At 52.2% G+C, this 27,447-nt stretch overlaps 10 protein-coding genes across 10 annotated transcripts; 5 read left to right on the top strand and 5 right to left on the bottom strand.

The window, feature by feature from the left end:
- Positions 1 to 719: 719 nt before the first annotated feature.
- Positions 720 to 4,295, top strand: MAA_06390 (uncharacterized protein; the record flags this gene model as incomplete). Its single annotated transcript, XM_007824388.1, has 1 exon — positions 720 to 4,295. The coding sequence occupies one exon, from the start codon at positions 720 to 722 to the stop codon at positions 4,293 to 4,295; it is 3,576 nt and encodes a 1,191-aa protein (XP_007822579.1).
- A 629-nt stretch (positions 4,296 to 4,924) lies between these two features.
- On the bottom strand, positions 4,925 to 7,661 carry MAA_06391 (RNase3 domain-containing protein; the record flags this gene model as incomplete). The annotated part of the gene is made up of 2 exons (XM_007824389.1): positions 4,925 to 7,338; positions 7,397 to 7,661. The coding sequence occupies 2 exons, from the start codon at positions 7,659 to 7,661 to the stop codon at positions 4,925 to 4,927; spliced, it is 2,679 nt and encodes an 892-aa protein (XP_007822580.1).
- A 331-nt stretch (positions 7,662 to 7,992) lies between these two features.
- MAA_06392 (DnaJ domain-containing protein) lies at positions 7,993 to 8,742 on the top strand (the record flags this gene model as incomplete). The annotated part of the gene is made up of 2 exons (XM_007824390.2): positions 7,993 to 8,081; positions 8,208 to 8,742. 2 exons carry the CDS (start codon positions 7,993 to 7,995, stop codon positions 8,740 to 8,742), a joined length of 624 nt encoding a protein of 207 aa, XP_007822581.2.
- A 561-nt stretch (positions 8,743 to 9,303) lies between these two features.
- Positions 9,304 to 11,080, bottom strand: MAA_06393 (Heat shock protein DnaJ; the record flags this gene model as incomplete). The annotated part of the gene is made up of 3 exons (XM_007824391.1): positions 9,304 to 9,511; positions 9,572 to 10,812; positions 10,892 to 11,080. The coding sequence occupies 3 exons, from the start codon at positions 11,078 to 11,080 to the stop codon at positions 9,304 to 9,306; spliced, it is 1,638 nt and encodes a 545-aa protein (XP_007822582.1).
- A 624-nt stretch (positions 11,081 to 11,704) lies between these two features.
- On the bottom strand, positions 11,705 to 12,634 carry MAA_06394 (short-chain dehydrogenase/reductase; the record flags this gene model as incomplete). The annotated part of the gene is made up of 1 exon (XM_007824392.1): positions 11,705 to 12,634. The coding sequence occupies one exon, from the start codon at positions 12,632 to 12,634 to the stop codon at positions 11,705 to 11,707; it is 930 nt and encodes a 309-aa protein (XP_007822583.1).
- Positions 12,635 to 14,047: 1,413 nt separating this feature from the next.
- On the bottom strand, positions 14,048 to 14,707 carry MAA_06395 (uncharacterized protein; the record flags this gene model as incomplete). Its single annotated transcript, XM_007824393.1, has 2 exons — positions 14,048 to 14,377; positions 14,498 to 14,707. The coding sequence occupies 2 exons, from the start codon at positions 14,705 to 14,707 to the stop codon at positions 14,048 to 14,050; spliced, it is 540 nt and encodes a 179-aa protein (XP_007822584.1).
- Positions 14,708 to 16,922: 2,215 nt separating this feature from the next.
- MAA_06396 (c2h2 finger domain containing protein) lies at positions 16,923 to 20,090 on the top strand (the record flags this gene model as incomplete). The annotated part of the gene is made up of 3 exons (XM_007824394.1): positions 16,923 to 17,236; positions 17,293 to 18,144; positions 18,200 to 20,090. 3 exons carry the CDS (start codon positions 16,923 to 16,925, stop codon positions 20,088 to 20,090), a joined length of 3,057 nt encoding a protein of 1,018 aa, XP_007822585.1.
- Positions 20,091 to 20,335: 245 nt separating this feature from the next.
- On the bottom strand, positions 20,336 to 20,909 carry MAA_06397 (thioesterase superfamily protein; the record flags this gene model as incomplete). Its single annotated transcript, XM_007824395.1, has 2 exons — positions 20,336 to 20,743; positions 20,814 to 20,909. 2 exons carry the CDS (start codon positions 20,907 to 20,909, stop codon positions 20,336 to 20,338), a joined length of 504 nt encoding a protein of 167 aa, XP_007822586.1.
- An 814-nt stretch (positions 20,910 to 21,723) lies between these two features.
- MAA_06398 (Pex) lies at positions 21,724 to 23,004 on the top strand (the record flags this gene model as incomplete). The annotated part of the gene is made up of 1 exon (XM_007824396.1): positions 21,724 to 23,004. The coding sequence occupies one exon, from the start codon at positions 21,724 to 21,726 to the stop codon at positions 23,002 to 23,004; it is 1,281 nt and encodes a 426-aa protein (XP_007822587.1).
- A 1,018-nt stretch (positions 23,005 to 24,022) lies between these two features.
- MAA_06399 (Carbohydrate-binding WSC) lies at positions 24,023 to 27,413 on the top strand (the record flags this gene model as incomplete). The annotated part of the gene is made up of 3 exons (XM_007824397.1): positions 24,023 to 24,335; positions 24,398 to 24,840; positions 24,918 to 27,413. The coding sequence occupies 3 exons, from the start codon at positions 24,023 to 24,025 to the stop codon at positions 27,411 to 27,413; spliced, it is 3,252 nt and encodes a 1,083-aa protein (XP_007822588.1).
- Positions 27,414 to 27,447: the final 34 nt, after the last annotated feature.

Genomic DNA, 27,447 nt, shown 5'->3' with positions numbered 1-27,447 from the left:
CAACCTTCGACAAGACAACATTCACACACGCACGTGCGGATTGGTCTTGGTTCTTTTCCAGACTCGGTCGCACTTTTTCTTTTTGCTCGCCTGATCCAGCAAACGACCTATTGTATCTATTACACCTCTCAACCCAGCTCACCGATACTTCCTTCATCTCACGCACGCGCTGTCATTTGCCGGCCGGGGGGGTCCTAATACCGACTTGCAAAGTTCCACCGCGCCTATTCGCCAGCACTCCCGACTCATCTCTCTCCCACCGCCTTCCCATCAACGCCACCGCGTCCCAGCACCGAAATCCCCTTTGTTCGCGCAAACGTATTATCCTGGGCCGCCTCTGCTTGCGCCATTCTTCTACATCTTGGCTGTTCAAACGTCCTTCATTGCGCTACTGTTGTGGGAACTCTGCGTCTTGCCGGACTCTTGCCGGACTCGTTGGCGCCAAAATTGCAGTTTGGCATCACAGCTTTCCCTGACCTTCGTTTGCTCCAGCCAGCCCATGGTTACTATGCATGCGCCACGGGAGTCGTTTTATTCACTGCCTCTGATGATGATGGCCGTTCACTGGACTTGAATCATTTGTCCTCACTGACTTTGACAGAAGTCCTCTCGCTTTCAGCAGTGGCAAGGTCCTCGTTTATTTAACCTTCGCACTCGGCCTCAATCCATACTTATTCCAAGCATCTCAGGTCAAGGCTCTCTTGGCGCCCGTCCTCAATATGTTGGGAAGGCTGCTGCACCTGGGCTCTGGAGGCCCTGCCACGCCTACAGTTGAGTCAAGCAGCAACAATGCGTCTCGCCCGATTCTGTCCCTCGAATCAGTGCAGGAGGATATTCATACTCGCAACCTTCTCTTTCCCGATGCTCAAGCTCTGTACCAACACCGGAACGATCAGGTTTTCCCCCTATCCACTACGCCTACTACGCCAGGCATATCTACGGCAAACGCTTTTGACTATAGCGAAGATGTCGATCTTGACGTCAAGGATGTTCGAGTTGTTGTGATGCAAGATGCACTCGGTCCTGCCAATGCGTCTCTTCTGTTCGATAGTCACCCACCCCCAGATGCCACGGCGACCTCGGACCGCTCCCCTGCCCGCCAAGAAGCCAGGAGAGACCCTATTTCATCGCGCAAGGGCAGCTTGACCCAGTCAGCAAGGCCTTTAGTGATACCATCAGAGAGCCCTCAGCCTCGACAGGGTGCCTTTGATCGCCGGGCATCTATCCACAGCCGAAGTCAGAGCTACCATGAAACCGAATCGCAGAGAGCTGCCCGGGAGTATAGGGAGGAACTGGCGACCTTCTCCAGTTGCATATTTGGGAATTCCGAGCTGATGGCATATAAGGGGACGTCGACAAAGGTCCATGTAGTGCCAAGCGAGGCTCGCGCGAATGAATCAACTACGTCATTTGTCTTCAGCGATGGGAAGAGCTCCATTGGCCGTTCAAGTGGTCGTTCCAGCAAGCTTTCGCAATCCTACTCCTCGCAGGTTGTATCGCCCACCATCGGAGCCTCCCATCCTCTCGGCGGAGTTCCTCCCCGTCAGAGTGATAGACGCAAAGTTCTCATTACGCGGCTGTTCCCTGTGAGTCTCGCCGCCGAAGACGCCGATCATAGTGTTACACCACAAAACCACAATTCCGACGACAATGGTGGTTTCCCTTTCCCTGCGCAAAGCGACGAATCTTCTCACAAGAAAAAAAAACCTCAACCGAAGCAGAGGCGTACACCCATGTATGCTGTGGTGCTCGTAGTGCAAATCCCAAAGCCCTCGTCCAGAATGTCGTCTGCTGTCCCAACCAAGTCTGTTTTCCGTGAGTCGGGCTCATACCAGGATCAGGAACTATTTTCCTCATCCTACAACTCTGCAAAAGCTGGCTGGAATATGATGTCGACATCAGGCATGTATGGAGAGGCCGCAGATTCTCTTGACATTGAGGATAGGATCGACTCTTTGACCCGACATTGGGATATCATCATGAGAACCTTGACGCACCTCCAATCGCTCGTCGCCACAACGATACATTCGATGCTCAAGCAAGCTGACAGCACGTCTCCAGGCCCATATTCAGGGTCATCCGGCTCGAATTTTGTCTCTCGAACCCCTTCAATGACAGAACGTCGCGGAAATGAACTGCCCCGAGCTAAGCCACCTAAGAGCACCACTAAGCTCGTGTCATTACTGCCAAACTGCCTCGCGGATGATGTCAACATTGCCTCTGAAGTTGGTTTGGCGCGAAGTAGAATCGTAATGGGACTCAGCGCTGCTCGCGTTATTACTGGCCAAGGTCGATGGGGTATTTGGCGTGACGAGGCCATCTGGACGTCGAAGTGGGCAGCATCCACGGAACGTACTGCTTTCTTTTATAATCTTTTGACAGGGTTCCTTGCAACTCATACCGACTGGCTTCAAGCTTTGTGTGGCCCCTCATATCGTAAACGAGCCACTTTAGCCCGCCGAAATAGAAACGAGGAAGACCTGTCTCTGCCGGCCCGGACCATCATCATATCCGACGATAAAATGGCCGCTCGTCGACTAATTTTTCTTCTTTCTGCTTTCCTCCCTGCAAATCAGCAGATCCCTACTGCTAGAGCGCACAGGCCGAGTGCGTCGGCATCCGTTGGGGGATATTCCAACTCGCCGCCGACCTTCATCATACCCGTTCTTCGGGAAGAGTCTCTCCGTCGCAAAATCAATCGCCGAAGTGGGCTGAGACGGACGTCGCATTCTAGGACCACAAGCCAGAGCGCTAGGAACTCAGGCCACGTTCCTCAGCTTGCGCAGATTGGCCTTGACCGTAACCACCAAAGGCGAGCATCTGATGCAGCATCAATTCGTACGACAAATTTGCCAATGCTGGGAACTGACCTTGTCACGCGTAAGAGCAGCGCGGCGACGACCACTACCATCATGCCCGAGACGACCACACCTCACTTCACGAGCGTCCAGCAACGCGACTGCCAAAGACGATCACGACCTGGAAGCAGCGGTAGTGTAGCAGCGGACGATTTGAAGCGATCTCTTAAGCGAGGCGAGCATAGTGGCCAGGCCGGTGGAGTTTCCCGACCGCCTAGTTCTGGATTGAAATGGGGCAATTTGATAAATGGTCTTTGGAGTCCTCGTCGAAGAGACTCAATGGACAGTGGTACTTATAGTCAAGGCAGTGCTGATCTTCGATCTCCTATCAAAACTAGTTTCGGCAGAACCGACAAGCTGTCCGAAATAGTTAAGGAGTCTCCCGAGGAGCGATTTGGGGCTGCAATCGTGGACTCGGCACAGGAGGTCGACGCCCCTAGAGACAACTACAGCGGTGTGCGTGGACGAGGGTCCTTTGCACAGGCGGACCGGACGCCGGATCCCACTGGTGCTTTCGAATCCCCTGTAAAAACCTCGATCAATGCAGAAGACGGCGTGATTGACGTTGATGTGCCTTTCCCGGAGTATATCACGTCTTTCGAGTCGGCGATTAGCTCCCCCTCCAGCAGCGGGTACTTGTCTACTCCCGGGCTGCCAAGTGGACTGGAAGCTTTTGAACAAACTCGCTTTGCCATCGAAGGCGATTTGCCTTTGAATGCTGCAGGATGGCTCAATCGCTTTCATCCAGACTTTGCGTTGCAAGCCCTGCCTCCGCAGGATAATCTCCTTGACAAAGTCAAGGCTGCTCTGCGAGCGGAGCCGTCCCCGGCACCCACCACCCAAAGTAATGATCTGTCTGAACGCTGGGTTGATGTAAGCAGCGTCATGATCGCAGATGCCACCAATAACTCCGTCTCCCGAATTGTTTATCGTCGATTGGTCAAACCCAAAGCACAGCACGACCCACCCAGCGGAAACCTTGGTGCTGGCGGATATACAATGCATACGCCATCGATCCTGCCTTATGAGACCCAACTAGAAGAGGAGTGGATTGAGGAGCCAATCTTCACCTGCGATGAAGCTCTGCGAGATGCGGTTGAAAGGGTGATTCACTTCAACAGCGACGCCAGCAAAGGGAGCTCAACAACATCATCGTCACAAACCCCCAGCGACTTTCAAGGAAGCATGGAGAGTGACAGTACCATGCCCGACACTTTGTCGGAGGTCACTCAGCTGGCTAACCCTCCACTTGACGCTCCCAGAGTCCAGTGCAAGACGGTGATTTTGTCTGCCCTCGAGGATATGTTTCGCGAAGCAGTCGACAGCCGGGACACGGGCCATACTGGCCGCGCGAATAATCGACTCAACCGCCATCGCCATAGTATCCTGTATGACGCCGTGCGAGCCTGGGTGGCCAGCATGGACGCTGTAGAATAACGTCATGATTGATCTCTCAACTATCACACAAACCTCTACCGACCTCCACTTAGCGCACCGAGTCCACCAAATTTCATCGGATAATAGAGACGGAAGCTTACTTGTGCCGTCGATTTTAATGGATTGTTTGTTCATTTTTATTGCTTTAGTCTGCAATCAGCGTACAAACCACGATACCCCAACACGCATAAACGAGTCGCATAATGTTTTTCTTGAATTCTCACCATTTCAGTCTAGGAACAGACAGCTAGTAGTGGCTCTCGCTTGCCATTGTCTATTGCTTGCTTGATTCATCTGTCGCTACATCTTTGTTAGGACGAATCTGGATCTGAGACGGATCTGCTGCACTGAGAACGACTGGCTATTTATAAATATTTCATATTCCTTGAAGCGACGGCGTCTGAGGAAGCTGACAGTTCAGGATTGGTCCACTGTCTGCAGGTTACTGTTTCTCTCCTTATTAGTCGCAACTTTTCTGATACTATGAATATGAACCTATATAGACTGATGCCCTGGCTCTCCTACTCGCACAAGCATGCTATGTAAAAGATCAATTTGTGACATGTGAAAATAAGCTCGCTGTATTGATGGCATGGCAGTACTTCGTCCGACATGATGGATGAACGTGGCTACCTCTTCTTTGACGGTCTAGCATTCTTGGCCCTCTTCCGCTCCTTCTCCTGTCTCTCCTTGCGAATATCATCTGCCCCCTTGAGTTCCTTCTTACTGCCCATTCCATCCCTAAACCTACCCTGCCTCTTTTCTCTAGCCTCGTCCACTCTCTTCTTTCGCACCATAAAGTCATCCCTGTACTTGTCTGCCTCCTTGGGCGCCTTGTCCAGCTTATGCTTATAACGCACGCCGCTCGGCAATCCCTGCGTGGTACCTGGCTTCTCGGCTTCTCCCACCCTCGGCAGGGACCGTATTCTTTGCGCCTTCTTCCACTTATCGTACCGTCCCGATTGGAACGTGGCGGCAATCTTGACGCCCGACTCCCCCGTGATCATCTTCTTGCCCTTGGACCCGTCCTCGTCGTTGTCACGCGACACATACTTCTTGGACTTGGTGTCCCAGCGCATCTTGGAGCGTGACGGCTGTCCAAAGGACTTGGCCGTCTCGTCATTGGTCAGGTCCATCGCTGCGTCGCGGGCTGCTTCGACGAAACCGCCCGAGTGGACGCCGTAACCGCGCTCTTCGGCGGCGTTGTGAGTGCGTGGGGTGTAACTCATGAAAACTTCAGAGTCGCGCCAGTCTGTCTTGCCCCTTTTAGAGTCTGTGTTGGAGACGGTGACTTCTAGTTCGTCTTCGTCCCAGCCGTTGGTTTGGTCTGCTCCTTGTGATCCATTGTCGGAGGCTTCTTGATCAGAGTCCATGTCCATTTTGTTGTCGTTGGATTTGGTGGGGATGTCGTCGTCTTCAATGTCGCTTTCTTGCTTTTGGGCTTGTCTGTTTTTGGGGGTGATCTTCTTTCGCAGCTGTTTCATGACTTCTGCTGCTTCCGAGTGCGATTTGTCGGTGTGGCTGATTTCGAAAATTGTTTCCTGGGGTTTGAAGCTGCTGATGCGGGCGAGCATATCTGCGCGGGCTTGTTCCATGTTGTCAACGTCGTCGCCGAACAGTCTATGAAGCTGATTCCATCCGGTTGATGATACGATTTCTCTTGAACGCTTGGCGCTTTGACTAGAGGCTGAGTTTCGTGTTTTGAGGTATAGCTTTTCAGCTTTGGCGGCGACACCCCGCAGCGTACTAACGTCCACATCCTCATGGAGAAGCTTGTTCATCCATTCAACGTTTGATTCCACTAGATCTCGTTTCAAGGACCCCACAATCACGTCGGACGCAAATGAAGGCTCTTCGCCCTCTTGACCGAGAACCAGCCTTCTGCCCAAGAACAGCTGCAGGTCCAGAAGGTACGGGGCGTCTGAGTCTCTGACTAAACTGTAACTCCAACCTCTTTGGCCAGCACGGGCTGTTCGACCAACTCTGTGGACAAAGATTTTCGGCTGCGATGGGAAGTCGTAATTGATGACGTTGGCTAGGACAGGAATATCGATACCTCTGGCTGCCACATCAGTGACAACGAGAATGTTCGTCCTGCCTCTTCGGAAGTCTTCAACCTGGTTTCTCCGGGCAGTTTGGTCGAGTGAACCATATACATGTGAGACGGCGAATCCAGCCCGCTGAAGAACATTCGCAAGGTATTCGACGTGGTGTTTTGTGGCAGTAAAGATAATGGTTGAGTGTTCCGTAGGCTTGCCACTGCCACTCTCACCTCGCTTCCGCTTCTTTGACGCTTTCTCGCTGTCCTGCTTTGCAATCTCGGGAGTGCCCATGGGCATTTTGATGACATCGTGAAGAATATGTAGCAAAGCGCCCTCTTTCTCTGCACCTTTGACAGAGAAGAATGCGCTCTCCAAATCAGGCGAGACCTTTGTCTCTGCGTCTAGTCGTACCAGGCTAGGATCCTGTAGACCGGCTCTGGCAAACTCGACTAATGAAGCGGGGAGGGTAGCAGAGAACAGCAGCGTTTGTCGGGATGGCGGCAAAGCGTGCAGAATTTCCGTAAGCTGGGTTGCGAAACCCATTTCAAACAGTCGATCAGCTTCGTCGAAAACAACGTACTTTATTGACGAGAGATCCAACGACATCTCAACCTTCAAGTGCAAGAATCGACCAGGAGTAGCAATAACGATATCAGGGTTTGCCGCCATATAGCCGAATTGCTCTTCCAAGCTATCACCACCTACTAGTAAAATAGCCTTTAGGTCGGTGCCCCTCGCAAATTCCTTGACAACCTTGAGTGTTTGTATAGCCAATTCTCGTGATGGAGACAAAATGAGAGCCCTGCTTCCGAAGCGTCCACTGTGAGCGCGAAGTTTCTCAATCATGGGAATAACGAAAGCACCCGTCTTTCCAGAACCAGTTCTCGCCATGCCGACTACATCTTTTCGGTCAAGTACAAGAGGAATTGTTTTTCTTTGAATAGGCGTAGGGACCGAGAATCCTTTTCGGGCAATTGCCTTTAACAGATTTGAGTTTAGGCCTAGAGCTTTATCAGCATTTGCATTCAAACGATCCAAGAACTGCCAGTTCGGTCTTACCCATGGCTTGAAAGCCACCTCCTTTCTTGACTGTTCTGCCTTTGAGGTTCGAAGCCTTGCGGTAAGAGGCCGCTTGCTGAAGAGCAATGAAGGCCTCATCGCCGCCGTCTTCAGCTCTCTCAGGGTCGTTCAAAATATCGTCAAAGTCGACGTCCCTGTCTGCAGGGAAATTCTGGTTGCTGTCGGCATCTTCTCCGGGGTATAATGAGTCGAGGATATCGAGCTCGGGCTCTGAGGCTGCCGGCGAAGCTGCACGTCGAGGCATGGCCGACTGGACAGGAAGGGTCGCGGTGAATCTGGGTTGAATCTGCACCAGAGCGATCTAGGAATCGACCTGGAACTCTCGACGTCGTCCAACATCGACAGCCATTTTTTTTTTCTGGGGCAGGCCGGTTATCTTATCGCCGCGGGGCAGGCAAGTAAGTGGGTCACGCTGCAGGAGCTACCATTCCCCTGCCACCACAAAGCCGCGTGAGATGCAACATCGGTTCGAACCAACGACGCCAATAGTTACTAGCAATTGAACTCCGGGACTTGCTGCTTTGCTCGCGCTCACGGCCATCCGATAACCATAATGGCTGCCGACGACTCCAAAGATGACGCAGCTGCGCTTTCCGCCCTCGAGCTCGAGGCTAAGGAATTCGACAAGGCATGCCGGCTTCCTCGACTACATGCAGACTAAAACGTGACCACTGACCATTACTCATAGGATGCCGAGATTGACCGAATCCTAAGAGCCTTCCGGTTAGACGCGTAAGCAGAACCATATCCCGTCTACGAATCAGCTTCCCATGACCTGACATTGGCCCAGTTACGCAGTCCTGGATCTCCAGCCCGGCGTTGCAGAATCCGATATCAAAAGCACCTATCGCAAAAAGTCCATGCTCATCCACCCTGATAAAACGAAGAACCCACAGGCCCCGGATGCATTCGACCGCCTGAAGAAAGCCCAGACGGAACTCATGGACGAGAAGCACCGGGAGAGGCTAGACGAAGCCATTGCCGACGCGCGAATGCTCCTCATCCGCGAAAACAAATGGACAGTGGACAGCCCTGAGCTAAAGACCGACGACTTCGCCAAGAAGTGGCGCGAAAAGTCCAAAGAGGTCTTGATTGATAACGAGCACCGTCGCCGGCGGCAGATGAGGGCGCAAATGCAAGAGGAAGGTCGCGAGCAGCGTAAGCAGGACGCCGAGTTAGAAGAAAGGAAGCGCAAGAGGCAGCATGAACAGGACTGGGAGTCGACAAGAGACGAGCGCATCAGTAGCTGGAGAACTTTTCAGAAGGGCAAGACTGGGGGCGATGGGGAGAAGAAGAAGAAGAAAAAGCTAAAGCCTATAGGTTGATTACGGCGTTGAAAACAGAGGCAGACTCTTTACGATTTTAATGATAAACTGGTTGTATTTTTTCTTTTAGCTTTTATTGTTTGCCCTTATGCATACCGAGCTATTATTCATTTGTGAGTTCGTTTTGTTCTACTGGCTGGGATACTTCTAACCAAACCAGTTCACGCTCTCTCCATGTTGAGATACGATGCCACACCAGCGACTATGTGACTTTGGGCGAACTAGATTGATCTGTGGAAGTGGCTACAGACGGTTGCCAAAGCATGTATTGCAACTCATCGGCTAGTATGCACATATAGCAAGGACCGAGCTTGATATCAGGAGATTTGTCATTGGGAACATGGTCTTTTCTACACTATCTAGAATACAAGATCCGGACAAATGCCAAAATCAACAAGAGGTATTGGCCCCCAGCCCTCCAGAAACGCCGCTTGCTGAATTCCAAGCTTTCTTTTTTAAACACCTTCACATGCACTCTCCTATTCTATCCAGGTTTATCCTCTGTTTCTTTGGGTGTTATGGTTACAGGCGGTAATATGTGAAAACAGTTAGTTACATAGGTTAGGCTGGTCCAGAATCCGACTTTTTGGGCTCGTCTTTCGGTTTGTTATCCTTATTGTCGGGTTTAGAGTCCTTTTTGGCATCGGGCTTGTCGGCGCTCGACTTTTCATCACCTTCTTTTTGATGTGCTGGGTGGTTTGTAAGTGTGTGCCACATGGACTTTAGAAACCCTTCGTTCTTATGTGAATCTGGGTTTGATGCGTCGTTGCTGCAGGGGAAACAGTCAGCACAGGCCGTTTGTGTTACAAATGCTTTGGGTTTTGCTTACTTTGATGTTGACGAGACATTCATCACTCGTCGAGCCGTCTTGTCACCCATCTCATCGGCAAGCATCTCAACAATGGTCCGCTGGTTTGCGCTGAGATACTTGGGCATGTTCACGCGGAACTCGACCCTGAGGTCACCAGCTCCGCCTCTTCGGGCACCCAATCTCTTCATCCCCATGCCAGTGAGCGTCATCTTATCGCCAGTGTTGGTGCCCGTGGCTACCTTGACATTGACTGAGCCGTCGAGTGTCGGGATGTTGACCTGGCCACCTAACAAGGCCGTGGTAAGAGGAATATTGGCGGTATATAGTATGTTGGAGCCCTCGCGACTGAATTTGGGGTCCTTGGCCACACGAACGAAAACATACAAGTCTCCACGCTGAGTCCTGGCGTTCGGGTCGGCAGTCTTTCCTGTTGGCGGGGCGTCTCCGGCGCCGTCCACGCGCAACCGCATGCCATCCTCAATGCCCGCAGGAATATCGATGGTGATGGTCTTTCGTTCCCTAACAACACCATTGCCGGAGCAAGTTCGACACTCGGAACCCTTTGGAATAGTTGTGCCCGTGCCTTCGCAAGTTCCACAAGTCGAAGCCATCTGGAAGCCGCCTTGCATAAAGTGCAATCGAGTGCCAGTTCCATTACATGACTTGCAAGGCGAGCGTTGTGTGCCGGCTTTCAGTCCACTACCAGTGCACGTCCCACAAGCCGTCAATGGAGTAATACTAATCGTTTTACTCGTGCCCTTCGCAGCCTCCATGAAAGTTATGCTGGCTTGCACCTCGATGTTATCGCCGACAAGGATTTCTTGCTGGAAAGGATTCGACCGTGCGCCTCGTCGACCGCTAAAAGGACCCTGCTGGCCAGTAAATGCCGAAAAAATGTCCTCAAAGTTGAACCCTCCGCCAAAGCCACCCTGCGCACCGAAGCCACCTTGCCCCCCAAAGCCAGAAAACGGGTTGCCAGCTCCTCCGAATGGGTCTCCTCCTGGTGCGCCGCTAGGGTCAAAGCCGGCAGCACCAAATTGATCATACTGTTCCTTCTTCTTCGGGTCGGACAGAATCTCATATGCTGATTGGACATCGGCAAACTTCTCCTTCGCATTTGGGTCCTTGTTCGTATCGGGATGAAATTTCTTCGCCAAGCCATAGTAGGCCTTCTTGATTTCTGAGGCAGACGCTGATTTGCTTACGCCAAGAGCTTTGTACGGGTCTTTTTGGGACAGAGAATCAGTGCTGTGGAAGAACTGAGGCAGGTTGGGTTAGTACTAAGCTCGTAATTCCAGCCTGGACGGAACGAAATACAAGGAGAGAAATTCAGCTTACTCTCTTAGTTGATGGAATGGTATTTCGCTTCACCCGTGTGCATGTTTCACGGGGACTGGTGCGAAAGGCAGCTGTATGAAGCTTTGCTCCTTTATTCAGGCATTGTCGGATCTTTGGTTGACCACCCAACTTGGCATGCGCAATCACTCGCGCAGGCGCGGCGGCCTTTGTGAAAAGGTTGGAATTCATGCCGAGCTGTAACAATTCATCGGAATTGCAGATAGCTCAGGAGTTGAAACCAAAAATCACCAGCGGCAGGTCAAATGTTTTCTTGGCCCTGAATGGATTCTTCTCGAAGGCACTCACTTCGCGTCGGTCCTGGACTTTTTCTACCGGGTTTAAGCCGAAAGCAGGGGTGCCTGAGGCGACAAATGCCGTCATAACCCGTTGTCTTCCGCTGGGCGGCGTACGACCAATGGAAGGGCCGCTATAACACAGCGGCTGCCGGGGTTGACAAGGACCCACGCGCGAGCACTGACAACAATTAACGCCTCGGATTCAACCTTTTCGTGTTTCAATTTATCGATCGCCTGATAATGAACATTGAGGTTAAAGCTATCCGCGCACAAAATTATGGCATCACTTGACCGGTACCCTGGGTGGTTCTCGAACAAATGAACCATCCTTGGGGTCATGCCATGAAACTCGACCGCCGTTCTTATAATACTCCCTCCGAACTGGAACCTAATTCAAGGAAAAGTGCGAACACCATGCCTTGGAACCCCGACATACTCAGATAAAGACAGTATGGAGAAGTATGCCCAAGTTCGCCTGAGTTCCGAATCTTTTAAAACACCCATTTTTTACCTTTTTTTACAATGACCACCCCTCAAGTTCATGCGCAGTCCAATCCCACAACTCCTTCGCCAAATCTTCATCCTTCCCAAGCTTGCTCGACTTCCCGCTCACACCGACCGGCTCGTAATATTCTCCGCTCTTCACGTCTTTCGCAACAGACGCCCACAGCTGATTCTTGGCGCCCTGGTTCACCGGAGTGAAAAAATAACTTGCCAGGGGTCCCAGGACTCTCGAGGCGATCCCCGCGCCCGACATGCCGTTGACCAGGTTTGTTCTCACGACACCTGGATGAATAGCAGTGACGGTAAATTGGGGATATTGCGCCGCTAGTTGCCGAGCAAAGAGCACATTAGCCAGCTTACTCTGTCCATATCTTCCAAATGCCTGCATCTCGTCTGCCTTGGTCTTGAGTGAATCAAATACGATGCCTTCCTTTGGAGCTAGGTAGTGTCCTCTGGATGATAAAGATACTACCCGGACATCGGCACCGGGCTCTGATGCAGTCTTTTCCAAGATGGGAAGAAGGAACTTGGTAAGCAGCGCGTGGCCCATGTGGTTCGTGCCAAACTGAAGTTCATATCCGTTCTCTGTGACAGCCGGTGCCGCGGCCATGATGCCCGCATTCAACATGAGAATGTCCAGTCGGTCAGACTCAGCAAGGAACCTCTGAGAAGCTTGCTTGACGGATTCGAATGAAGACAAGTCTAGTTTAAGAACCTTGACCGGCGAGTCTGGCTTGTACTGATGTATCTCATCCACTACCGCCTGAGCAGCGGCGGCATTTCTCGCCGCAAGCCAGATCTGCTTGGGATTGTGTTGAACGTATTCGCAAACAGCTTGTTTTCCAAGCCCGTTGTTGCCGCCCGTGACGAGAATGACTTTGCCATCCAAAGAGGGGATATCTTTGTCGGGCTCGAAAGGGACGGCGGCCTTGTCAATGGCCATGCTTTGCCAGAGTCGAGACATGATCGAATAGTCTTTGCCCAGATATGAAATGCACGGATTGTGTGGTGATGATGGAGGAAGCTCGGATAAGAAATGCGTATTGCTTGATGATTCTCAACAGCCCAGCTGACGTTGGAGACTCTTTATACATATACTGCGTGGCCAATCCGGCAACCGGTCCGGCTTCATGACACTATGCCGTGCCGCCGTATATGTGTTTGCATTTGCAAAACACTCGCAAGGAATCGAAACACGCCAAGGGCCAATGCTTAACTGCGTGTCCTATCTCCGAAACGAAAAGATGATGTTGCAGAGACAACAAGAAATCGGGATAGATGAGTTGTCGGGTCCATCCAGTCGGATTTCGCCCACGGAGGATGCGGGGTCATAATTTGCCCGATTACCTCGGCCCATACCTGCGTAGTTAAGGGCTGGCATTATTCCTATTGTATTACATTTTGTGTCGTTTCGTCTTGACGACTTGTGGTTGTTTTTGCAGTATCACTGTGACTTGTTGTCCATCAATTAGAGCAAGTGGTTAACCTGCATATAACGGGTGTTGGTTAGGACTTGACCAGGCCGGGCGTCTTACTGCCGTGCAACCCACCCAAGCAACCGAGAGATTCCCCCCCCAAGCCCTTGGCGTGAAAATCGCCATGTACGTACACTTTTCCCCTACGCCAATAAAATTAAACATCCTTTGCAGCACCGTAGAAATACACTACACGCTCGCCACTCTGGGGGTTTCTGGATTTGGTGTTTCTGCCACAACGGCCGGGTCAGTTGCGTCGCAGCTCAGACCCAATCCTCGGCTGGGTTCGTTGCGGCACCACTGTCAATTTCTGCCCTCTGGCCAGCTGCTGTCGTTCACACAGTTCGGCAATCGGAATACTTTCAATCCATTCCATTCGCAATACCCTGTGTCAGGCTTCCCAAATACTAGCCGAGTGTTGCCCTATTTCACCTTCACAAAGCCTGGCCTGAACGCGAGGCACGACCTCTTCTCACGTCCTGAAATCAGGCAAAGACGACGCACACTCGACTTGGATCTTTAATTGCACCTTCTAGTTTTAATCATAACCCCAGGCCGCCTTTATCGATTCCTTATAAGTGCAAACATGGCCAGAGGAACTTGCATGTTAAAAGGGTATATATGATGTCGCTTGCCCCAACAGAGGACAAATACAACACGCAATCAGCGCAAAATGCAACGATGTAACCATGGCATCAGCCTCTTACTATATGTAAATCATCATGAGCCCTGCCGGAGCCTATTTATACAATGGCAGTCGGCTCCAGACACTTATGTGGCCAGCAATACGGCCAGTCTTCTAGCTCAACATCGTCCCTTGCGCCCAAAACGCCATACTATGAAGCAACCAACGCTCAAATGGAAGAATCGATTTATAATCGTCAATGTTCTGAGATGATACCAGGTTGTCTATTCGGACCCCCCGCCCTGGCCATCTTTTCGTTTCGAATTTTGTATATGAAGTCGACTACCACGTCGTTTTCTTGGATGCCAAGGCCGTTAAAGTGCTTTCTCACAGCTTTTGCCAAGTTGTCTTTGCTCTGCCGTCGCGTTTGTTGCTTCCGAGTCATGGTTGGGGAGTAGAGGCCGATGCTGCCCGATCGCGAGAGCAACAATTGGTGGTACTTGCTGGCGAACGAAGCCGGCGTGTTTAGTTGATGTTCGCGACGGTAGGTGTGGAGAGCATCGCGTTCGAAAGAAGACCAATTGATCTGTACAGCACACACGCAAGTCAGCATAGGACGTGGAAAAGGGCGTGTCGCGCGCCGAGGGGCCATTGCCCGTGTCTAAGAGGCAAGTCGGGGAGTCGCAAGCTTCGAAAGGCAGCTTACCGTTGGTGCCTGTGTTTCCGAAGCACTTTGCAAAGGTGCCGAAGTAGGGGTATTCGCTGCATGTGCTTCTCGCAGTTGTGATGCACTGGACTGGCTGGCCCCGCGACGCATCTTGGCTGAAGTTGGTCCGCTCCCCTTCTCTTTGGGACCACCAGTGTTGTCCGTCTTGTGATCGTCGGCCGCAGTCCGTGATGATTTTGGAGGTGGCATTGTGAAGAAGTGTGCGAGGCAATTCAGGAAATATGTACAGGATAGTGGGTGGAAATATCGGCAGAGCTGGAGGACGGATATCAAGGCGGTGGTGGTGGTGGAAGGTAGAGGAGAAATGACGGTCGAGGCAGGAGCGGAAATGTGTGCGACATCGCAAGATTTCTCGGGTGACTTGGTGTAGGCCGCACGTAAGCGGGGCGGACAGTCGCCAGCAAACAAAGAGTCAAGGTGCCAGAAACGATTGGTCGCGTGAATGATATCACTCGCGCTAAGCCTCTTATGTGCGTCGGCGCAACCGAGAGCTCACGCTGGAGCTTGAGGACGGACAGCAGGCTGGCCGGCGTTGTTAAAATTGGCCGGCGTTTGAGGTACGGTACTTGGGGACTTGCCAAAAGAACGGGCTCTTTGAAGAAGAAATTCTGTTAAAGAGAGTGAAGGTCTGATGCTAACTGTAAGGGACGATTTTGGGGAATCTGGAAACCCACTGAGGTGGGTACCCATCGTGGCACAAGCTGGCGGTGACAACGTTCAACGGCGTGGTACGAGTTATGTAGGTACTAGTAGTACCAACTTAATACCAAGCAACCAACTAGAAGGAAAGCGCTTGTGCACATTTGCACAATGGGTGATGCCGCACGAAGCTACCTTAGGTACTTGTGCTGCTACAAGCACGTAATGTGGCAGCCCTTGGGCTGCATCTTAGGGGACATACCTGAGTCTTGCATATGCACGAAACCCACCTGGTTTAGATCTGATTCATCGATTAATCTGACGCCTTCAACGACGCCAGGGTAACGTGTGACGATTGACTTTTTGGTCCCGGTAGCTGCCACCTTGCTCATGCACCGACGCCGCCATCGATATCCCCATCAACCTGTCAGGTCCAGTCCCATCCGTCATTGCAGAGCCTCTGCCCCGTCCGAAGCGAAAGCCACCAGCCACTTTCTTGCTCCTTCAAGACGACCAAGTCCATGGCTGCCGATATACGCAGACTATCGACTGCCATTCCATCCAAGCCGCAATCAAATTCATACATACTACTCAAGCACAAAGTAGACTGCGGAAGTGGATCAATGAAGAGACTACGGATACCCGGTCGTCAAGAGCCGTTATTCTTGGTCCCCATCCCCACAGTGAGTTGCCTGAGCCTGGCCAGCGGCGACATGTCCTTCTCCTGGCAATCTCATCCTCCGCCCGTAACCCTGGTTGCTCACCTTCCTATCATCAAACAACGGTACGAGTTCGGAGTACCTTTGCATGGATGCAGTCCGCATTCTATTTCATCAAGGCCCTCCCATCGTCGAGATTTGCCAAGACATCACTTTCTTTGCCTAATTTCTACCACTAGATACCCGTGGCCTGGCTTGCGACTTCTTGGAAGCCGCTCTACTTGTGGTAAGTCCTTCAACGTGAAGGTCTCTGGCTGCTCTGTGCCTCCTCCCCACCACAGCCTGTCCTGTCTTAGATTTTGTCTCGAGCCTACACCATTCCCTCAATTTCAAACCTAAAAAGCGCACGACCGCGAAACTCATCATGCCTCCTCCGGTACACCAAGCACATTAATTCGGGTGCGATATCAGATGTAGAGACAGGGAACCAGAGGGACAGCCATGGCTGGTTGGTAGGGGGGAGGATCTGAAACTATACCCGGCTCATGGACCTTTGCAACAGACCTCGTGCATGTTATGCACTTCCCTTCAGCCAGCAGTGTGATTGATTGCTACCTCGTTTTTGTCTTCATCCCGTGTCTTGGCTTGACATAAACGACAAATAACGAAGCGAACCATTGTCCAGCATTTTGCTAACTTTGGAGCATCTAGGCCGTATATAGCCCAGCAGACGCCACAATCAAAGCACTCTTCGCCCATGTTCACGCAGAACGGCGCTTTGAGCAACCATGTGTGACTTCTGAGCCTAGCATCCGACACCGCCGGCAGTGACCATATATCAGAGTTCCACTGCAGTGCTCTCTGTTAGTGTTGATGGTCTTGGTCCGAGCAGTTTGCCGCTGGCCGAGGTGACAAATGCTCACCCGCGGCATTTGTTAAATTGGGAATTCAGAACCGTAGTAGGCGCCTATCGGTATCTTTCTGTTGTGGCGAGTTGATAGCGTCCGACCAGTCGGCAGCTCTCGTGCTACGCAGTCTTCTCACCCTCGACAATATTCGCCGCGCCAAACTACCAGTCTTGACTCAACAGCGCAATGCTCCCCATGATGCCTTCGCAGAATATACGCAACACAGATTCGGCTTTCCCGATCTCTCCAGCGAGCTCCAACACAATAGGTTCTAGTTTTGACGGCTATCAGCAATCCCCAGTTAAAGTCTTTAGCTCGAATATACCGCCTCACCAACCACAATATCGAGGGTTAACTGATAGTACTGCTGGTCTATCAGGTAGTGTAAATAAAGAGACGTCGGCGCCTGAAGGAGCCCCACGAAAGAAACGACGCAGTAGGAAGGGACTGATTAAACGATTCGAATGCTTCGTTGAGGGTTGTGGGAAGAGCTACTCACGAGCTGAGCATTTGTAAGCATCGTCCTGACTTAATCCTGCATTGTAGGAACTTTCTGACTCTAATATAGATATCGACACCAGTTAAACCACAACTCCACACAATCATTTCACTGTGAATACCCAGGCTGTTCGCGTACCTTTGTTCGAGCTGATTTGTTGAAACGGCACATGGATCGCCATGCCGCTAAGGGTTTCCAACCAGGTCAAAATGAAAACTTCAGCGATCAAATACCACAAGCAGTAAATTCTGAATTGACACCGCCTTTTCCCGAAACCCCTTCGGCTACTATCATTGGCGGCCACCACCATACGCAGACTCAATTTGTCTCTCCGGAAGCCCAGGCTCAGAGTCCTTATACTCCAGTTAGTATCACAGCATCATCTGGTATAAGGTACAATTATTCTACAGATATGACATCCGCAAGCCACGGCCCATATCAAAGAGCCGACGCTCACCTATCAGGCTTGGGTCAAAATACTAACCAAGAAACTCTGCCACCCTATAACAACAAATTGACGTCACCTCCAGGCCCCGGCGCGAAGCAATACTGTCATGGGCAAATGCAGCAGGCCATGCCCTCTCAACCCTCGACATTCACATCACAACCCCAATCATTACACCTAGACATGTCACATACACAATATCCGTCGAGCAATAGGGACCCAACCTCGCATGCCTCTGGTCAAGAATGCGATGGAAGAGAATCGACACAATATCATGATGCGTCCCATCACCCTGCGGATATCTTTGACCTAGATCAAATGACAACGCTTAGTGTTGGGCCGGTTTTTGGGGGCGATGGGGGTCTGAGCAAGACGCCTTATGTAGCCATGCCAGAGGACTTCATGGCTTATTTATTCAACTCGCTTCCCTCCCAGGGCTCATCTCCTGGAAATGGACTTCAAGGTCCTATCTCAAAGTGAGCCAAAAGCTAACAAGATAATAATGTGTTGCCCTGCTGACTTGTTTTGAAGGTATGGAGAATTACAGGACACGCAATACTGTGCACCATTCACTGTTAATGGCATGTCGCAGATTGGACCTTTCCCAAGTGCTTCCCAGCATATCATGTCGGTGACCAATTTGCTTGACGAGAATTCCCCCGAGACCAATATATCAGACGAGAGAAGTCAAGAGATTTTTGACTTCATCAAAGATCGTTTCCATGAACACGATGTCCCTCCCGCAGAACGAAGTCGGGACAACATCCTGGAGGGCGACCGCGAACAAGACGACCATATGCTGAGTTGCAGGATGATGCAGGCATATCTTGGCTCCTACTGGTACCACTTCAGCGATCAACTACCGATTTTGCACAGACCAACTTTCTCTTCCGACACAACTCCCAATCTTCTGCTCCTAGCAATGATGACTATCGGTGCTGCATGCCTGGATAGAACCTATGGTCAACAGGTTTTGACAGCAGGCGCTAAACTTTCAAACTTTATCGCTAGACATTTAAGATGGGAGATCTTCATGAATGAAAACTTCCGACCGCCGGCAAAGCTCTGGGTTTTCCAGACACTTATTTTGCTAGAGCTGTACGAGAAGATGTTTTCAACGAGGGAGTTGCATGAACGAGCCCACATTCATCATGCCACCATGATTACCCTCATGCGTCGTGGACGATCACTCATTGGAAAGTCCCCCATGGACTCGCCTCCAAACTCACGAGAAACGCTAAATGATTCGAAAAAAGGGCTAGGTGTCGGTCAAACGCCGGAGGAATGGTGGAACCATTGGGTAACCAATGAAGCTACCAGACGAGTGGCTTTCGCCGCCTTCATCATTGATTCTACTCATGCCGCCATGTTTGGTCACTCGGCCGTAATGGTAACACACGAGATGAGACTTCCATTGCCTTATGATGAGTCTTTGTGGAGAGCCAGGAGCGGTTCCGAGGTAGGAAGGGCCGAAGCAAGCCTCAATGCTAGAGGCATACAGCCAATATCGTTTCTCGAGGGTCTCAAACGCACTTTGAGCCATCAGGAAGTAAAGACAACGTCATTTGGTAGAACCGCTCTCATGGCTGGTCTTATGAGCGTCACGTATCATATGCAACAGCGAGATCTTCAGGTTAACGTCCTCGGCGGCGGAGTGATTCAGGCGCTGGAGGATCGCGATAGGTGGCGTGCATCGTTGACCAAAGCATACAACTCTTGGAAGAGTGACTTTGATAAAGAGCTTCAGGACAGCGAGCCCTCTAGCGACCCTTACGGCCGAGGAAGCACCAGAAACGAGGCAAATATCGTGTTTGGCAGCCGTACGGTACTACATCATTTAGCCCACATGGCGATGCATGCGGATATCGTTGACTGCCAAATGTTTGCCCGTGCTAAAAGGCTCCTTGGAAGAACTGTTGGCGCCCAGGAATTTAGTAGCGCTCAGAAACGAGTGAAGGAGCAATGGGCACCATCTGCCAAGGCCCGTCATGCTACGTTCTACGCGTTGAAGTTTCTAAGTTCCGTCTTGCTACCAGATGAAGCGGCGTTTATGAATGCAGCTAGCCCTTGGCCTGAGGGCTTCTACGAAACACGCTATGATGTGCTCATGAATAGGCCGTGGGTACTTTACTTCGCTGCTCTCGTGGCATGGTGCTACGGCTATGCATTAGAAGGACCTTGTGGAGATGTTGCGAGGCACAATACCCCAGAGGAGAACCAGCGACAAATGAGGCACTATTTGCTAAGGTATGCAGGCATTACACATCCAGATGAGCTCCAAGCCATGCAGGGTATCAACAATAATACGGCGTTGCTGGTGGTCTTACGGGACTCATTTGACAATACGAGATGGGATTTACTACATGAAGGGGCTCGTTTGATGAGAAACTGTATTATTCTGAACGGCGGCGGTACCGTGTAAGCTACAGCAAGCGGGATTGCATGGATCAGACGATGATTTGAATGAAGCATGTATGTTAGGTGATGGTGATGTGGACATATGAAGTGTCTACATCTATGTCTGTCTGTTTCATGGCAGGGTGTGTGGCCATTCGAGGAATGAACATTACCTATTAATGCTGGCAACATATGCGTGTCGTTGTAAAGTGGTCTCTAGCAGTCTATGCACAAATCCAATGCCTATCTATACTCCAAGGCCAGCTCTACTCAGACCTTTGGCTCGGGATCAATGTTTGCCTTCAAGTGCTCGGCAATGCTCACAATGGCACCGTCCCGCTTCCGCTTCATGACGCCCTTCAAGGTTGCCAGCCTCTTACCCACCTGCAGCGCCTCGCACTCAATGATGACCTCTTCGCCCTTGGGCACGGGCCTGAAATACGTCACGTTCAAGTTGCGCGTGACGCCGAGGAACTGCCAGAACCCGGGCTTGCTGATGAGAACCAGGGGGATGGTGGTGCACAGGTCGAAGAGGGTGGCGGCCGCGCCGCCGTGGAGGTTGCCCAGGCGGTTGCAGTGGTCCTCGAGGCAGGTGAATGTAAATGTGACGGAGGGTGCTGGGGCATCGGGATTTGCGGCCGAGACGGCCAGATGGGGGAGGAGTTTGGACATCCATTCCTTTGGGGCCGGTTGTTAGCGATGGTTATCAAGAACGGGAGCTTGGTCTGCGAGCGGGCTGAGTGCTTACTCCGGCCTTCCAGTGGTCATCGTCGTCTTTGGTGAGCCATGCCTTGGCTCGCTCCAAGGGGTCGTCGTAGAGATCCTCGTACTTTTTATCAACCATGGTGGTGGTGGTTACTGTGAGAGTGAAAGAGGAAGGCTGGGGCGGTTTGGATGCTGCTGGTCAAGAAATAGCCAAGCATACGAGGTACGAGGTACAGGAGTGTCCCGATTTCAGAATAGAAATGAAGTCTACTAAAGAATTAACACGGGGGAAAATTCCAATGGCGTAGAATCGAGGAATATTGACGGGGAATGAGTCTTGTCGGAGAAATGGCGAAAAAAAAAAGAGAGGAGTGCCAAATAGTTATGCTAGCGCAACATTGAGCATGGTTTGAGTAGCAAGACCTGCGAGGTAGCCGCCAGGCGCCTGGGCACGGTGCCTGGGCTGAGGAGCATTTACTGGAACCTGTTGACAACATTTGAACTCCAGCGGTCAAGCTCTCACTAAAGAAGAGCCGAGCCCCGCGCTGCTTGACCCCGAACCCCGCGTGCCGTCTGCCGGCTACCTTGACGGCGTGGCCGCAGTCGAGCCGGGCAAAGAACTTGGGGTAAGCGCGACTTTACCGAGGCTCCTTCACATGGCGGGTCCCGACGAAGCGGCGCATCCTGGCCAATTCCGTCGCCGCCAATTGACTGGCTTGGACCCACACCAAACGGCTGCTTGTGATCGCTTCAGAGGAGCTCCCAACCTGCTTCTCCCTTTCCCAGACGCTCGCGACACCTGCACGCTTCGCGTCGTATCTCATCAACGACACCTCTGAAGCTCGAGACGGTTCTGTGCCATCGATTACAACCGCCGTTCTCGAGCGTAGGGCATAGAAAGCCTGTCCCGGATCCGGCCAAAGTCGCGTCGGAGACGGCCGCGGGCAACCTAGATGGAGTTCGTCACAGCCCTTCGGGGTACTTTTGACGACAACAAGCCGTCGCTATTCGAAGTTCTCTCCGAGCAGCAACTCAATGGCTTGCTGCCGCCGACATTACGATATCTCCTCACAGTCGCGACGCAGAGACATCCCCGCTACCTACTGCGGATACTCAACTCCTTTGACGAGCTCTACGCCTTGTGCATGCTCGCCGTTGAGCGACACTACTTGCGTACCCGAGGCGGATCCTTTACCGAAAACTTCTATGGGCTTAAGCGGGAAAAGGCCCTGCGGGGTGAGATACCGCGGGCGAGCATATCGGCTCCGAACCTGGTCCGTGAGACGCTGAAGTTATCCACCAGCGACGTTTGGAAGAACCTGGCCGTGCTTGTTGGTGTGCCGTATTTGAAGCGTAAGCTGGACGAAAGCTACGAAATAAATGCGCCTAGAGCGCTGCTTGGATCGGCCTATACTCGAATGCCGGACAACCCCACCGTCAAAGACAGGATCCTGCATTATTACCGATGGTTCTTGATGAATATATACCCGAGCGTAAATGCCGCTTACTACTTTGCCATATTGGTTTTCAATCTTGGTTACCTATTTGACAGGACCAAATATCACAACCCCCTCATGTGGCTGATTGGAACGCGACTCCGCCGAATGACCGGTGCCGATTACCAGGCTATCGACGCGCTCTCCCAACCTAAACCTGGCAATCGACCAGGATCACGGTCGATCTTCTCACCAAGCGAGCTGGGTTCAAAGGTGATGTCGAGCCTATCACTACTTTTGCCCATGAGCATCTTCGCACTTAAATTCTTGGAATGGTGGTACCAATCAGATTTTGCCAAGCAGTTGTCTCGCAAGGCAACCGAGAACATTGACCTCCCGCCGCCCATTGTAAACGGGGTCGCAAAGAAGTCCAAGTCGTCTGAGGGTCAAGAGGACAAGGCTGAGAAGACTGAGGAGAATGGCCATGATAAAATCATGTCCGCCGAGGACGCACCGATTGCCACGCCCTCTATGCTGCCCATCTATGTGGTGCCAACTCCAAAGGATACCTCCCATTGCCCAATCTGCCAAGACGACATAGTCACTCCGACAGCCTGCCAAACAGGTGTCGTGTACTGTTACACGTGCATTCACAAATGGCTCGAGGGGACGCACGACAAGCAGGAGAGTTTTATGGAGAAGCATAAAGGGAAGTGGGAGAGCGGCATTGGTAGGTGTGCGGTTACTGGCAAACGCGTCCTTGGCGGAACTGAAGGCTTGCGAAGGATCATGATATAATAATAAACCTTATCGAGGGCGTCTTCAGCGGACATGGAAGACGGAGAGCAAAATGTCTGTGGCGCAGGTATGGGGTAATGTAAACTTAGAAGCATGATGATGATGAGCACAAGATGCAGTCAAATAGAAGGCGGGAGCAATGGAGATGCGCGCTCTATTACCGAGTACTACTACGGAGTACGTTGGCGACAAATAATTAAAAAGCCGGCAAAGCATTTGTGAGACAGCAACTTGGAAAGTCGGGATTTCCGGATTTGGTCAAAAGCCATTGTTCGCAGCCCTGCAACGGCATGTGGAACTAGTTCCCTGACCAATGGCGTGGATCCATTTCGAGTTTCTGGAATGCGACTTGCTTCGCAACATGTCTTGGATGTCAACGAGATGACCTGACCAGGGGCTTAGCGAGAGACAGAGGGTGGCGGAACATGGCCATGGTCTATCCGGGGATTAATTCTCACACGCCTGGATGAGTGAGGTTGTGGCCCTGCCACCAGGGGCATCCCGGGCTGTGGACTCTTGACTTCGGCGTCAAGCAGCTCATCGCCGGGGTTGTGGAATGCACCGTTGCCGAGAATAGCAGAGACAAAGGCTATTGTGGCGTCCATATATAAGACAGTCAGGGGCCTTCTCTTGGACGACTCAAGGGACCTCTCTTAATGAAGTCCGGCAACTCATTCGGTCCCTGGATGCCTTTGGAATGCAGTTCCTCCTGCCAACCTCGTGGTTTAGAGTACCCAAGTTGAAGAAAGGCGAGCCACAATGGCTGGCTTATATTGCCTTCATTATGATCTGGGCGAAACACAATCTTCGCAAAATCCCCCGCCTCCTAAATTATACAATGCAGAATCTACAATGTATATAAGTGACCTGTCTGAGCCATCCCCGCCTTCTAGATTCTTCATGCCTTCACAACGCCCTTTTGTTACCATTTTGGAAAACTTGAACCAGATTCAAGAACAGCGAGCAAGCAATTTTGAAACCGCTGGGACAGAGCCGTGACTGACTACACCTGGCTGTCATGGCTTCCTACGCCCTAGCCACTTCCTACGCCGGGGAGTCCCTCCTCTCGGGATTCAACTGGTTCCACGGCGCCGATCCCACTCACGGATATGTTTCCTATCAGAGCCGTCAGAATGCCGAGGCTCTGGGCCTGTATTCTGTTGACGAAAAAACGGGAGTCGTGAGACTAGGCGTCGACAGCACGAATACGTACCCCCTGACCGCAGGACGACCGAGTATCCGGCTCGAGAGCAAGGAGGCGTTTAACCATGGCCTTTTTATTGCCGACTTTTTACACATGCCTCCCTCGCAGTGCGGCGTCTGGCCAGCATGTAAGTCTAGATTCGTTGCCCTCTCGAGAGACGACCAATAACTAACTGCGCAAAAAATAAAGTCTGGTCGTACGGTCCCAACTGGCCTACAAGCGGTGAGGTTGACATAATCGAAGGTGCAAACGACCAGCACAACAACCTCATGTCCGCTCACACAGGACCCGGCTGCACCATAAGCAAGAGCCTCGGGGGCAAATTCTCGGGCGCCCAGCGCGAAACTGACTGCAACGTTGGAAATAATAATGTCGGGTGTGGATATTCCTCGCCGGCGGGCGACGCCTCTGCGTACGGGGACGGTTTCAACGCCGCCAACGGGGGTGTATACGCCATGGAGTGGGATAATGAGTTCATCAAGATCTGGCACTTTGCGAGAAGTGGGATCCCCAAGGATATCACAAACAAGACGCCTGATACGAAGGGTTGGGGGGTGCCGGATGCGGTTTTTGGTGGCGGCGACTGTAACGTCGACAACTTCTTCAAGGACATGAGTCTGGTGATAAACATTGTGAGTTTGAAATTGATGCGCCGGGGGGAGGGGGCTTGAGTGGCTCAAATTACAGCTGGACTGACTTGGCTTCTTAGAACTTTTGCGGCGATTGGGGCAACGCGATTTGGGGGAAATCCGACGGCTGTGGCAAGTATGCGGCCACGTGCAACGAGTACGTTGCCAATAACCCGAAGGCTTTCGCGAACGCGTACTGGGATGTCAGGTATATTGAGGCCTACCAGAAGACCGATGTGCAGACTTCATCGAGTTCTCCGAGCGCGTCTGCCACGGAGCCCCTGACCCGGGTGACAAGGACGACGTCCATCACCACCACTATCACGATTAGACGCCCGCATCGCACTACACGCACTGTCGTAGAGGGCCGGAACACGACCTCTGTTTTGGGCGTGGGTGCTGCTTCGTCGTATCAATCTGTTCCTGGGGCGGTTGCGGCAGACACAACTCCTGTTTACAGAGTGAATGCGACTTCATCGTATGAGTCTACCCCTGAGAAGGCTACCGCTGGTACAACGCTCATTTACAGAGCGAATACGACTTCATCACATGAGCCTACCTCTGAGGAGGCTACGGCCGGCACTACAGCACCGGTTTACAGAGTGAATGCGACTTCATCCCACGTGTCTACTACTGAAGAGGCAGCCACCAGCATAACACCAGTTTACAGACTTAATACAACGTCATCGTTGTGGTCGTCTCACAGCAGCCGTTCTGCGAATACAACCGACGCCCACCTGTACGCAACGTCCTCGTTGAGATCTACTCGACGTAGCATTCCTACGAATGCAACCGCCGTTCCCCGACACACCATCTCTTCACTCGTCTCTGTCCCCAGCGGCACCATCACAAATACAAGCCAGGCCGCCAGGCCCCAGGCTGCGTCCTCGCCTGTCTCTATACCCAGCGAGGTTCCAGCGCCCAAGAACCCCGTACAGCTGGGCGACTTTGCATATCTAGGCTGCTACGGCTCAAGCGACGACTTCAAAAGCTTCCGCAAAGTCAAAGATAGCAAAGACATGACTATCGATCTATGCGTACAGCTCTGTCGCGATTCAATGTTCTCGGGTGTATACGACACACAATGCTTCTGCGCAGATTCAATCGATGCCGATACCCGCGCGGCTAACACAAAGAACGGTGATGTCTGTGATCACCCTTGCCCGGGTAACGACGTCCAATACTGCGGTGGACTTGCAAAGAGCCCTGAAAAACTTGCCAATACCACTTCCAACCCTGCAAACGACCGGTTCGAGAACATTGCTTCATCAACTGGCGTCGCGGCGAGCAAGTCGACTGCTACTGGTCAGCGATTCAGAAACTCGACGACTGGGGGGGCTGGGAAGAATTCCACCCTGGCGACGAGGTTCCATGTGCCCTCCAAGAGAAGCCCTCTTTCACGCATGGAAAAGGCCATTCTTCTTACCGTGTATGGAGTCGTAAAGGACGAAACGCCGCCTCCGCCTCCACCGTCCATGGCCGGAAACAATATCACGCATACGTTTACTGCGTATTCTACAACAATGCGAGTCAAGACGATAACTGTTATTCCGGTACAGGCGACGGCTGGCGCGTCAAAGGCAGATGTGGTTGCGGACAAGAGCCCTAGCGGGCCGCCCGTGGCTGATGAGACCGTTGTTTCTACACAGGGTACCTCTGTCCCATCAGAGAACAAGCCTGTCGGGGACAAGGACCGTGGAGAGACTCTTCCTACCGGGGAGAATTCTGACCCGGAGAAGGGTGGGTTCGCCCCTGACAGACAACCGGGTAGTTCTTATGCGGGTGACAAGACTGTTGACCGTGTTCTCGAGACTGCTGCCCCCTCCAACGTCGAATTTGTTACGGACAAGCGTCCTGATGGTTCTCCCGTCGGTGGCAAAACGGTTACGAAGACAGTTGACCAGATGGAGGTGGTGGTTGAAGACTGCGGGTGTACCGAAGGAGAGACTCGCCCGACTTGTACTCCTCGTCCTTCTTCGCCGCCATCTGCCGAGAAACCCAACCCTCCTCATGCTGTGCCATCAGACGTCGAGGTTCCTGTGCCTGCCGAGGGCTCCAAGCAAAGTCAACCCGCACCGCCGGCCCAGGCTACCAACGCTCGCCGGCCAGTGCCATCAGACATCGAGATTCCCGTACCCGTTGAAGGCTTGAAGAACAGTCAACCTGCACCACCACCAGCCCAAGCTACCAACAACCCTCATCAGTCTGCGCCGTCAGACATCGAGGCTCCCGTGCCTGCTCAGGACCCAAAGCATACTCAACCGGCACCTCCACCAGCCCAGAACACCAAGGCTGAAGGCCCAGAGTCTTCAGGGGACGATTCGCCCGCACCAGTTGGATCCCCGGGAGAGAGTCAGCATGCTCCCCCATCACCTGCGACGCCGCCTCCAGCACAAATCACACATCCTTACAGGGTGCGGCCTTCGGGATTCGAGACTCTTCCCCCGGCCGAGGCCTCGCATGGAGCCAAGACTCCCAAACCCGCAGTGGTCACTGCCGGCACTGGGAAAACGTGGAGTGAGAAGCCGGGCGTTATGCTGGGATTGATAACGTTGGTCGTGGCTATGCTGTTGTGATGTAAGCAAATTTGAACGAAAAAAGAAGAAAAAA

Source organism: Metarhizium robertsii, assembly GCF_000187425.2.
Source record: "Metarhizium robertsii ARSEF 23 chromosome Unknown MAA_Scf_6, whole genome shotgun sequence".
In the NCBI taxonomy this organism is placed as follows: domain Eukaryota; kingdom Fungi; phylum Ascomycota; class Sordariomycetes; order Hypocreales; family Clavicipitaceae; genus Metarhizium; species Metarhizium robertsii.
The sequence above is the reverse complement of the archived record's forward strand: the minus strand, read 5'-3'. Positions and strand labels throughout refer to the sequence as shown.